The 13,510-nt window shown below is 36.6% G+C and overlaps 1 protein-coding gene across 2 annotated transcripts in view; it reads left to right on the plus strand.

Moving 5' to 3' along the window:
• Nucleotides 1–11,669, plus strand: part of BRWD1 (bromodomain and WD repeat domain containing 1) — a 110,314-nt gene extending 98,645 nt beyond the window's left edge. For both annotated transcript variants that reach the window (XM_077818397.1, XM_077818405.1), the window contains exons 41-42: nucleotides 48–1,028; nucleotides 9,689–11,669. In XM_077818397.1, the coding sequence (XP_077674523.1) occupies nucleotides 48–1,028; nucleotides 9,689–10,893 (2,186 nt within the window). In that variant the 3' untranslated portion in view covers nucleotides 10,894–11,669. The remainder of the gene's footprint in view (nucleotides 1–47; nucleotides 1,029–9,688) is intronic.
• Nucleotides 11,670–13,510: the final 1,841 nt, after the last annotated feature.

Genomic DNA, 13,510 nt, shown 5'->3' on the forward strand with positions numbered 1-13,510 from the left:
ATTTAATTTAACAAATATTTAAATCATTTTTATTTTTTATATTATAGGATCTTTCTCTCAAGAGAATGGTCATAGCAGAAGAGCTACCAGGAAAAGGTTCTATGGGAGTGACTCAGAATATTCAAAGGGGGCTTACAAAATAGTGAATGACAAAGATGATGGTCGTAGAAGAATTCCACGTAGAAGTGCAACTGTGGCTGCCAGTAAATTAAGACTAATGAGTGATGTGGAGGAAGAGATCTCCAGCTCAGAAAGTGTTGGCATTGGAAGCAAGAACAGAAAACTGCCCCACCGCAGTGCCTCTGCTGCAGCCAGGAAGTTGTTATTGGATGGCTTTGAAGATGACACAGGTTTAAAGTCTGAAAGTGAAAAAGAACTAAAAGAACAGTATATTAAACAGAAAACGCTTTCACAGGCTAGTTCATGTGCTAGAAGAAAATATATTAGTGAATCTGAAGATAAAAGTTCAGATTCTGAAATAGGTGCACAAATGGCACAAAAGAATAGGCAAAGCAATGGCCATAAACAACCACACAGGACAGTCTGTGCTGCATCTCCTAAAATTAAAAATCCCACAGTAGAATTCTCAGAGCAGGACTCCAAAAGCCATAAGTCAGGGGATGGGAGCAGTCAAAAGGTATCCGACCAGTCAACTTCTGCACACACACAACATGCTGTGAGCAACTCTGAGGATGAGGCAGATTCTTTGTCAGGCAGGTGGAATGGTAGAAGAATTAAGAAGATGACCAGTCAAAAGTCTGCAACTCTTTTCAAAAAAGCAAAAGCCTTGAGTGATTTGAAGAACACAGCAGAGTCTGAAACAGAAGTGAGGGAGAATGGAAGACGATCTATGTCAGAGAGAATGGGACCTTCTGGAATTGCAGGGAGCTCAAAATCTGGACCTGATGCCAGTTTCAATTGCTCATCTAATTTAGAATTTGATACTGATTCCAATAGCAGTAACTATAGCAATGCCACAAACACAAAAAAAAGGAAAAGGAAAGGAAAAACAAAAGTCATTAGAAAAGGTAAAAATTTTAAAGCTAATGCATCTAAATCTATGATATTGTCTAGACAGAGGAAACGACGTAGGATTAATATGGATAATAATGACTGGGAGGATTTGGACTATACAAAATATGAAAGAGCTCCTCAACGCTCTAAAATCAGAACTAGAAATCAGGGTAGAAAGACTGCAAGATATGATGATAGAGATTTAGACAGTGTGTTCCAACTGGGAGATTACAGAACATAATGGAGGGAAATCTATTCCACTTTTGTGGTCATATTAGAATTCATGATGAATGGTAGCTGTTCTTTGTCATGAGATTCAGGGAAAACATTTATATTTTTCTGTGAAAAACTTAATCCTGTGACTATCCTTGTCATATTTCAGATTGCATTTGCTGGTCCATGTAGCAGTATGTAGCAACTGATACCAAAAATGTTTCATTTTGGGGCAGTATTTTAGTGGAGACTGAAATGTTACTGCTCAGAGTAACAGTTTTCAAAACCAGTTGAACACTGGCCTATATGTTGCTAGCACAATATTGAGGATCGGTGCTATATGAGAAAATTGATGGCATACAGTTTTAGAAATTTCAGAATCTCAAAGTGGACTGTTCTAGCACCTGTTCCTTATTCTAAAGACTTCATCTAACAGTAACCTAGTTTTATAATAAGTCTTATAATTAGTCCTGTTGATCTTGACATCATGAGTAAAGTAACAGTTACTTTACAAAGTAGAGAACTATTTTTATTTTTCCAAATTATTTGCTTTGTTAATGCAGTTGAATACATAAGAGCCATTAATTTAAATTTAAATAATTTTTATTGTTTGACTGAAAGGTGTTGTTTTTTAATACAGTGTTGCTTCCATGAGGTAAATTGGAATCTGCAAAATTATTTATTTTAATTTTTGTTTTGATGGCAGTTTTGCTACCCTTTTTTTAGGTGAAAACATAGTGTGTCCAGGATAGCAATATTCTGGTATTTATTTGGTGTCTGCATGCACTCCTGTTCTTACTATTGGTGTAAATTTTTAAGATGATAAAGCTTTTTGTCCAACAGATACAGTGCTGTCCCCTATATCTGTTTCTCCAAATTTCATGGGATATTCTGATTTTTCATGTGTTCGGCCAAAGTGTTAAGTCACTTTTATGGTCCTTAAGAGATTTTCTTATGTACAGCATCTCATTGGCAGACAGTTGATAATGAATAGCCCAAAGTTGTAGTCTCATAGAAATGTTCATTAGCCTAATTTTGCTTTTGCAGTTTCAACCTATTCTCAAGTTTATTCTTCTCCATTTCTCATCTTTCTTTCATATGCACTTCCATGTGCTAAATGAGATGTAATTCCAGTTTGGGAATTTTTTTTGGCAACTTGGCTCATCAGAATGACATTGGGATTCACTGGGCCATATCTAGTGTGTCGCTACAACTTCCTCTTTTAGGAGATTGGTGGTTCTTTCATAGTTGAGCCAACTTTAAAGACTCTTTACAGTCTGTATATTCTCTTTTCCTAACTATTCCAAAGATGTTAGGGAGATAGACACTAGTCCCAAAAACTGCTCTAACTACCTTATCTCCATCTTCTCCCCTCCCCCCCAACCTCCCAAAAAAAGATTGCAAAAGGTAAAGAAAGAACATCCCAAGTGCCCTAGCAGACCTTACTTTAGAGAATTCCCACAAATATTGCAACAGAAGCAATTGGGCAAGTTTTTTTTTTACTTGTTCTTTTTGTTCTGTTGTAAGTGGGAGGCATCTATACCATCCTCGTAGAGACTACAACTAGTTTTAGGGCTTGGAGAATTCTCATGACTTGTAATCCCCAGTAAAGGGGATTGAATCTAGCATATGGAGTTGTGGTACATGGAACTTGTATACATACTCTTTAGAAAAATCTCTCTCTCTCTCTTTCATCTCCTTTTTGCAGAGTGCTTTTTTTAACTATACTGCAGAAGGACCAGTCTTTTCCCTGGAGAGGTCTGCGCTTTGTGAAGCCAGAACATATATAGCTTTACTTGTGGTTAGCACCCTACATATATTTTCAACTTCATGTAGCAATCAGTAGGTTGAATAGGAGTGTGGGGGAAATAGAGGCATGTTTTTACAGTAACTCTAAGATCCTGGATGAAATAATACTGTAGCCAGCAATGGTAAATAATTCACCAGATAGTAAACTGAATAAAGGAAAAGTAAGAATTTAATATTTTATATTCATATTTTGTTAGCCTATATTGTACCTTTGCATAAATTATATCTCTTATAGCTGCAGTACTCTTCCCCCTTTTTCTAGTCTCAAAATTGTTGTTGAATTTAAAGTAACATGCCCATGTACTACTTTACTCAACTTCTAAAAACTACTTTTTTTTTGTTTGCTTGACACCAAACATGATTAAGAATGAAAACACAAAAGATAACATTTAACTACTCTGCCCATCTTGCCTGGGCGTGGGCTTGAAGAGAGGGTTACTATCTTGCATACCCCACTGTAAAAAAAAATGGGGCCCAGAGTTATTTTCCACCTCTTACTTGACAGCTGAGGAAAGATGACCTGCCTTAACTGCATTATAATAAGTTAAAATCTTCATGTTAAAGTTACCCTTTTCCAGTTACTAATTCAACCAAAATAATTTCTTCAAACTACCAAATATGAGGGGGGAGGATATGGAGTTGGGTCATCACTGTGTTTCTAACACAAACTTGTCAAAATGTTGCCATTTCGTTCTTGCAAACTGACCTACATTTTTCTTGATTGCCACATAACTTATTGTCACACTTTAAAATGAGTATTGTATGCCGCCTTCGGCAGATAGTTTTGATATATTTTTGTGACATATGGGTATATGTTTACATGGGGTGAGAATCTCAGGAAGAAAGTCATCTAAGGTGTTTTGTGACTAATTCTGCTATCTTGGCAATTTCCCACAAGAAATAATTTTTTGACCTGTTAAGATTTAAACACTTATTAATTTCTGCCAAATGCACCAAGTGATTTCTAACATCAATTAAATGTATAAGAATGGCAGGTAGAGTAGATGATCAGCAACAAAACAGTCACTGAGCCCTTGATTGCCCATTAAACTTTATATGTAGCTGCATTGCCATAGATACTTAGTTCTGTTCAGTTAATATTTTTTTAAAGTATTGGCTTTATTTTCAGCACCCTTCAGTAACTTTTTGGTATTAAATGGCTCTTATCTGAAACTTGTTTTGTAAGTAGAAAATATTTGAATTCACTATATAACTTACTATTTTTGGAGACATGAAAAATTATTTTTCAAATTCTTTGAAGAGTTTTTTTAATATTATAAAAGGGAATCTTTAATTTTTATATAAAATATTACATCCAATTTGAATTTATATATTTTGTGGTAGAAAGGAAAGAGAAGTGATATAAACACCAAGGAAAATTTTCCTGACTTAAGACTTTATGTATTTCCTTTTAAAAGAAAAAAAGAGCTGCAAAATGCTATCTGTTCAAAGGTGATCAGTTAAAGATTTTTTTCTTAAACTTCTGTGGGAAAGTTGTTAACCATGATAAATGTGAAAAGTGCCAAAATAGATCAGCCAGCATTGAGCTTTGATTTTTTTTTTTCTGGGGCAGGAGCGGGAATTGTTTTGCCATTGGTATGAAAGGTGGATGTTTTAACCTGTCATCTTCTGCAGCTTGAAGAAAATCTGGTTTATATCCCTTTTTTCCCTATTACTCTCTGGTTAAATTGTAGCTCTCAATGTATTGTACTTTTATGTTCTTGGATTCAAAATGTTAATATGTCTTCCAGTTTCTGGTATCTTAAATAGAGCAAAAATTCAAATATGAATCATTGTCTCCTCTCTTAATGAAAGAGTGCTAATCCTTCAAAAAAAAAAATTATACAATTCCTGAGTTAAAATGTGTCGGTTTATTTTTAATGTTTTTTCTTTACAAAGCAATAATTGGTTTTTAACAGCTAGATCAAACTGGCAACGATAAATACAGGTTTTCTAATACTGGATCAGTGGTGCAAAACCAGCCGTGAGGGCCACATCTGTTAATGCCAAACCTGAGGGATGCATCTAATTAATATAGTAAATTATGAAGTATTTTAATCTGAGATAGTTTATCCATAGAGCTTCTTGATGTCTTGCTTTTTTTTGAAGGTGGCCATACTTGTCATGGAATAATTATACTTTATATAGTACTCCTCACTTCCCAGATACAGCAGCCAACACATTGAAGTGCTGATAAAATAGAGCAGTGTGATTGCTGACATTGTGTTATGGTTTGTTTAAATTGGTGTCCCTTTAAGCAATAAAATACTGCCCTCTTAAAATATAAGCAATGAAATGAGGGCATCTAATTTTAAGGGAACGACTGAAAGACAAGATAGTATGTGTCAGGCAACACGAATGTTCTGAAACTTCTAGAAAAGCAAAGGTGTTCTTAATAAAATGAGAAGGGATGGAAAGAGTTCTGTGCTGCATGGGGCTCACCACAGCTGAAGCATAATCAACTGCTGATCTTGGATGAGATAAGATCTGTGTTGAGAGTAGTATGTAAAAACACGTGCATCATGGTACAAAGCTAAAGATGTGGAATCAAAATGTATTCAGAGCCAGCATCCTTAAGGGTTTCAAAAACCAATAGAGCTGATTTAAAGAGACACTGATTAGCACATTTCAAATGTGAGTTGCAAATATCCTTAGGCACCACATCTGCCCAGGAGGACAACTGCCATTTCTGTGCTTTTATAATTTTCCTGTCTTTAAAATGGTTTTATCTCCTCTATTGCTGTGTAGAAAATCCTACACATACAGGAGAAATTATTCTTTTATGTAGAGGAAAAAGTGAAACTAAATGTTGGCAATATTTTAGTGTAAATATGCAAAGGAAAACTAAAAATGGGAAATTTATTTTCTCATTTTTTCATTTATAGTAATTTGGGGGATTACTCAGACAGTAATGTAATTATTTTAAGTTGATGGGTGTCCTGCTCCTCAAGAGGCAGCCAATATGACAAATGTAAGGCTGTCATAATATAATTGTGATAGTTTAAATTAGTATGCAGCTCCACTCTGAACAGGCTGCATTGGTTTCTGCTGAAACTTAGGCTAATTTGACCCAAATTCACAGTTTTAGTGCCCTGAAAAAGCATTTTCCATTGAATTTACAATTTACCAAAAAAATTCACTCAGCTCTAACTGGACACAGTAGAATGAGGTTTATATGATGATTCATTTGAAAGCACTGCAGCTATTTAGTTTAGTCACTTTACTCCAGATTTTCCAAAACCAAAGAATTAAGGATGTTCTCAAGTTTATCACTGTTAGAGTGCACAGATCAGTGATGGGGTGGAGGGGGGGTGTCAACATTTTATAGTCCCTACCTGTCCTGTTCTAGACTGGAAGAGGATGAACTCTTTCTTTGGAACATCAAGCATCAGGATGAAATTGGTGATTCAGGCAAACACTGTTCTCTGGATCTTCAGGGTACTTGTCTGCACAGCCAAAATCATCGCATCACAAATCACTTTGCAGTATTGGGTCAGTGCTTCCAAAGTCCAGCATTTCTGGTTGTCCTGGCAGCACCACCATTTATGGTAATTCTAGCAACTGCAGTAGGAGATTTATTGTATATACTCCTTTGATTGGCTTGTGTGAGGGGAGACATTTTTGGGGGGCATTTACATTTAATTGGGACATCTCCCAGGGAACTAATTAAGCTTAGTAATACTAAATAACAGTACTTAATAAGGACAATTCTGCCTATACCACATTTTTTTAGGTGTCTTTTGAAATAGCTTTCAGTCCTGTTATGGCTGTGATACATGCAGTGTGAGAACTTCAGTAGTTTCTGTTCTGATATGTTATATTGGCTGTTTCCATGCCACTACATATTGCCACCAGTGCAGCTCCTGGCACTAGGCAGGCAGCAGACGTAGTCCTTGTCTCATTGTAGACAATGCCTTCCATTCAACTCCTAGATGGGCTTGTCCAGGGACAACAGGTTCTGCAGTTCCTCTGACAGCAGCAGCTGTACTAATAAAAATTAGTGTATGCTCTTACTCAGGAGTTCTTAATGGAGACAACAGGTCGTCCAGCAGATGTTCTGATTAAATGGATTAAGATTAATAAAGTATCACCACCTAGCACTTATGTAGTCCTTTCCATGAATTTGTGTTTTTCAAATTTCATTTTTTCAGAAAATTGAGAATTTGCCAATACGTTATTTTGAAAAAACATGAAACCAAAATGTATAGTGTCAACCTTGCTATTGTATATAATTTTCACCACAATATTTTATAAAGTTGTTTTGTTTTGAACACTCAATATTTACTGAGAATGTATGTTCACTAGACTATGAAGCACCTAATAACTAGAGCCCTACGCAGATTCAAAATTTGTATCCACATCCAATCTACAAAAATGGTCCGTGAATATAAAGTGGATATCCGCAGATTTGCAGATAGGAAAGTTGTATCCGCATCTAATCCATGATCCGCAAAAATGGTCTGCAGATAGGGATCGCCACATATATAAAGCAGATATCTTTGGATTTGCAGGGCTCTGGTAATAACATGCTTTCTGATCAAAGGCTAAATTAGAAATCTTTTTTTAAAAAAAGATTCATCCACAGAACAATATCAAATGTATTAAAGATACATTTCTGACCATCTGAGAAGGGTAAAAAGGGGTTTGTCCTTATTTGCTGCTTTGTGATATACAGATAACCTAAAAAGCTTTTTTTCCAAAAGTTTTTTCTGTTTTTAATCTCTGTGGATTGTAGGTGGTATTGTAATTACAGTAATAAAATATACAGTCTTAATACAGTTTTATGGAATTTCATTAAACCAAATCTATAAACAGTGATCCCATCCTACCATGGAATCCATTAGTGCAGAACAGCCCCTTCCCCCCCCCCCGGTTTCCTGGATATATTATTTTTAATATCTAAAGAAATTAAACAAACTAGGTTTTAAAGACATATCATGACATGTCAGAGAACATTAGATACTATCAAGTACTTTTATATTTAATTACATTAATTATAACATAATTAAGTTGATATCTTTTTGGAAAATTAACATTTCTTTACTAGTTTTGTACTTTCTGTTGTCAGTTTTTTCACATTCCACCCCTATCGCTGCCTGTTTTATGTCTCAAAAGGAAGATTTTTTGGTTTTTGGCCTTTCTGTTCCCTGTCACTGTGTAGTATCTGAGCACCGGTCATCTATGAAAAATAGATATTTTGTCTTTCTTGCTTCACAGTCTGTAGAATAAATAGCATTGTAAGTAGGGCCCTACCAAATTCATGGTTCATTTTGGTTAATTTCAAAATTTTTAAAATTGTAAATTTCATGATTTCAGCTATTTAAATCTGAAATTTCACATTATTGTCATTGTGGGGGTCCTGACCCACAAAGGAGTTGTGTAGAGGGGAGGGGGGGTTGTAGTACTGCTACCCTGAATTCTGCGCTGCTGCTGGCAGCAGCAATGCCTTCAGAGCTGGGCAGCTGGAGAGAGGCAGCTGCTGGCCGGGAGCCCAGCTCTGAAGACAGAGCCACCACCAGCAGCAGCGCAGAAATAAGGACGGCATGGTATGGTAAGGTATGGTATTGCCACCCTTACTTCTGCATTGCTGCCTGCAGAGCTGGGCCCTTGGCCAGCAGCTGCCACTTTCCGGCCACCCAGCTCTGAAGGCAGCAGTGCAAAAGTAAGGGGGTGGCATGGTACGGTAGTGCCACGCTTCCTTCTGCGCTGCTGCTGGCAGGGCGCTGCCTTCAGAGCTGGGTGCCCGGCCAACAGCTGCCACTTTCCGGCCACCCAGCTCTGAAAGCAGCACAGAAGTAAGGGTGGCAATACCGTGATCCTCCTTAAAATAATTTTGCAACCCCTTTTTAGGTCAGGACTCCCAATTTGAGAAACGGTGGTCTCCTCTGTGAAATCTGTATTGTATAGGGTAAAAGCACACAAAAGACCAGATTTCACAGTCCATAACCTGTTTTTCATGGTTGTGAATTTGGTAGGGCCCTAATTATGAATTTATAAGACCTCGTGTCTCTGTGTGAAGAATTTAAGGGAGAGCTATTCTGAAGAAATGAGGTATGTGTTCAGTTCTGAAAGTGTTACTGCCTGTGATCATTACTCTTATGGGAGTAAGTTCCACAGTCCAGATCTGGGTTGAAAAAATTCTTTTATTTCCCTGATCATTTATCAACTGCATAAAATATTAAAATTCTTCTGGTAATAGAATTTGTACTTTGCTTTCTGAATGGCTGCCTCTGCATTAGCAGAACAAAATTTATTACAGGTTCATAAATATGTGTAATTTCTTTTAGAGACTTCTTTGCAATAGAATGATAGTTTTAACACTACTCATAGATATTTAGAATCTGGAAATCATTCCCCTTCTTGAAGGTAAGTAGTGATTTTTTGATTGACTGTCATTGTGAGCAAAGAATGTCGCTTCCTGTCCTCTTTTATCTCAAACAAAAGCACAACATTGAAAGTTAAAAGGATCTCCATTGCTGATCTTATTTTAAATAATTACCCAACGTAAATTGCACATCGCTGAGAAGTGCATAACCTGTACTTTAATTTCTGTGTATTTCAGCATTAGTAGTAAAGCTTGTACCGAGTAAACTATATGATTTTAATAGAAATATAAGTTATTTAAAGGAACTTTTAAATCTTTATTTTGTAGAATCAACCTCTGAGGAGATTGGACAAAATACAAAAGTGCTCAGGAGCAGGACATATATGAATGACTACAAAAAATATACAAAGTTTTCTAGTGAGACATTAAATGCCAAAACTGTTACTAGAAAAAAAACTCCATGCAGAAGTGCTACTTTGGCTGCTAATAAAATTAAGATAATGAGTGATATAAAGGAAGAGCTCTCCAGCTCAGAAAATGCGTGCACTGAAAAAAAGAACAGAAAACTGCCTCACCGGACTGTGTCTGCTGCATCCAAGAAAAGGCTAAGGGACAGCTCTAAGGTAGATGCCACTTTCAAGTCTGAAAGTGAAAAAGTAAAAGAGCAGCATACCAACAGTAAAACACTTTCTCAGCCTAATTCAGCTACTGTTAGAAGAAAATATATTAGAAAGTCTGAAAGGGGAAAATCTGAATCTGAAAAAGAGACAAAGATGACACAAAAGAACAGGCATAGTAATGACGATAAGCAGCCACACAGAACTGTCCGTGCTGCATCTCTTAAAGTGAAAAATTCTGCAGTAGAATTTTCAGAGGACGACTCCAAAAGCCGTAAATCAGAGTATGGGAGCAGTAAGAAAGCTTCTGACCAGTCAACTTTTGCACGCAAACATCATGCAGTGAGCAACTCTGAGGATGAGGCAGGTTCTGAATCAGGCAAGTACAAAGGTAAAAAAACCAAGGAGGTGACCGGTCAAAAGGCTGGGATGTCTTTCAGAAAAGCAAAATGCTTGAGTGCCGTAAAGGACACAGAGTCTGAAACAGGAGAGCAGGAAGGTGGAAGAAGTTCTGTGTGCCAGTGGACTGATCCTTCTGGGACTGCAAAGATTGGAAAATCTGGAGCTGGTGCCAGTTCAAATTGCTCTTCCAATTTAGAATCTGAAACTGATTCTAGTAACAGTAGCTATAGGAATGCCACAAAAACAAAAAAGAGGAAAAGAAAAAGAAAAACTAAAGTAATTAGAAAAGGTAAAAATTCAAATGTATCTAAGCCTTCCAGAAGGCCCCAGCGAACAAAACGCTCTAAACTTAATCAAGAAAATGACTCTGATGATGTGGACTACACCAAATATAAAAGAGCAAATCGACGTTCTAAAATAAGAACTAGAAATGGGGGTAGAAGGACTGTGAGATATGATGATGGTGGTGGTGATGATGATAGAGGTCTAGATGACATAGATTGTGGAACATAACCTTAAGAGGAAAAGCCAGTCCGCTTTTTTTATGGTAATAGTGCTAGGATTCATGATGAATGCTGGCTCTTCTTTGTCCTATATTTCAGGGAATATATTTATATTTTTCTATGAAAAAGTTATTAATGTTAAATCATGACTCTCCTTTTCATATTTTGACTTGCACTTGCCTGCCCATGCAGCAGCATTTAGCACAGATGCCAAAATGTGCCTCATTATAGGGGCAAAATTTTGTCTTTACTGGTATTTTACTACATATAACAAGAGTTTAAAAAAAGTTAAACACCTGGCAACAGGTTAATAGCAGTATGTTGAGTATTATTTTGGGTGCTGCAATGTGCTACTACCTGGGCCTTACAATATAAGTGCATTCAAGAACAGCTGATTTTAACACCTCTTAATGTATGAAATCTCATTCAACAGTAACAGACTTGCAGATATTACTGTACATTATAAAAACAGTGGTGAATGATGACATTACAAACATCAGAAATAATAAATGAATATTACATTAATAATTTGAATTAGTGCAGCTTTTCAAATGTACAGTGCTACCACTATTGAAAATACACAACCTGAACCAACTAGTAATGGAAAATATATATTTACCAATTTTTAAAAAATGGTATTGGTAAAAATAGGGTTTTGCAGACAGGTGGTACTGTCATTTTTAATATGTGACTTCCATGCTGTAAATTTGAGACCACGAAATGCAGGTGAACTCTTGGGCCTAAGGGTTTGTGTGTGTTTATGTTTATAAAATATGAAAAGAAACATGTGCTGTGTATTTTTTAAAACTTGTGTATTTAAAACTTGTTTATCTTTTAAATGGGTGAAAAGTTTGAGGCTCAGAATATTATTTCAGATGTGTTTGCTACAGTTGCCCACCTGCTTCTTTAAATTTAAACTTTTTACCTTAAAAGTGCCTCATTGTTAGATTGTAGGTAAACCACACCAAATTCTGATTGTCATCATACAACATCTACATGCTGATGTTTAAGTTGCCATTGTTGAGAACAAAAATAATTTCAACTTATTATAACATACAAGGGAAAGGGAGTTGGACAATTGTTAATGAGATTAATGTACATTTTTCAAACTAAAATATGTAGTTCTGCATCAGTTTCTGATGCAATTTGCGAAGTGTTCAAGGAGTGGTATTTAAATCCTTCTCAGTGGCTTTATATGTTGCAGTGCAGTAAGAATCTCAAGAAGAAAGATGTTCATGAATCTGATAGCATAAAGACTTTTCTTAATGACAGTTTTATTTCAGTGGTGCCCCTTCATACCCAAAATTCATTCCATTAGTTCAAATCTAATTGTTTTGCTATCAACATTTAACCCTTCACTTTGCTGCCATAGATCCGTGCTGTCTAACCTTTAGGGCTTAAGAATCAAAAATACTATTTCAGTAGGGTCAAGGGACTACAATAATTTCTCTACCATGTTTCTGCTCTTTGCACTGTTCTGGTGGTACAAAGGTAGTGGAAGCCATCCATAAGTCCACTCCTGGAGATTCCCCCACTGTGGGGGTTGTCCCCCGTGGGCATATGGCACAGGTGTATCCTACATCTTTCTCCAAGTTCTGTAACTAACCACCTGCATTGAGGGTGGAGAAGGGCATGTTTGAGGGGTGGGAAATTGGCTGGAATATTAGACTCCGGCTATTTTAGCTGGCAGATCATTCCTTGAGAACCATAGCAAGTTGGCAAAAGTTGGAGCAGTCCCTAGACTGCTTCAATCTGCACCATTACTGAAGCCAGAGCTGTAACTGGTGGTTGGTTTCAACTTTTCTCCCCCTTTCCTCCCACATTTCCTGATCTTCCTTGGCTAGTTGTGAGGGAGAGGAGCCGTCCTTTGCTCGGTGCTCCCATAGGATCAGGAACAGGCACAGCTAGTCTGTATTAAGCCTAATGGAAATCTAGTTTATACCATTTGTGCCCTAATATTTTGTTCCTTTTCTGATTTGAATATAGCTCTTAATTCAGTATATTTTTGTAGACGTTTGTGGGTTTAAATTGTTCATCTTTCTTTGTCTCTGATTTTTTAAGCAGAGCAAAGATGCCAAAGTACGAACCAGATTGTCTATTGAGATTGTTCACTGTTTTAAGTGTTTTGTATCTAGTACTTTAGAAATGCCCTTCTCAGAAGGGATAAATGTTTGCTTTATCTGAAAATTAACTGGCTGCATTGTACAGTGGTTGCTTGGTTGGGCTGGTAATTAGGGGTTTTGAAGTGTAATAATTCGGAGTCCTGGAGTAAACCCTTGAGGATATAAGGGAGCCTCAGAATTCTTGCTATCTAATTGAAGTATAAATTAAGTAGGTCTGTTAGGATTTTTATTTTCAACCTTGGTGTGTAATTTTTGTTTAGGCCTAGATTTAAAGAGAGATCTTTTAAAGTTCAAATACAGTACTTTCAAAGGAAGTATACAAATATAATTATAGGTTCATAAAACAAGCCTAAATGGTTGGGGACAAACTCTGCCCATTGATGCATTCAAAGGGCTCTCATTCTGTGCATGAGAGGGGAAAAATTGGCTTTTCTAAAGTACAGTCTTTCATAAGTCAACTTGCATTGTTCATGCTACACATTTACAATATTTGACAATCATTCT

Source organism: Eretmochelys imbricata, chromosome 1 (assembly GCF_965152235.1).
Source record: "Eretmochelys imbricata isolate rEreImb1 chromosome 1, rEreImb1.hap1, whole genome shotgun sequence".
NCBI classification, from domain to species: Eukaryota; Metazoa; Chordata; order Testudines; family Cheloniidae; genus Eretmochelys; species Eretmochelys imbricata.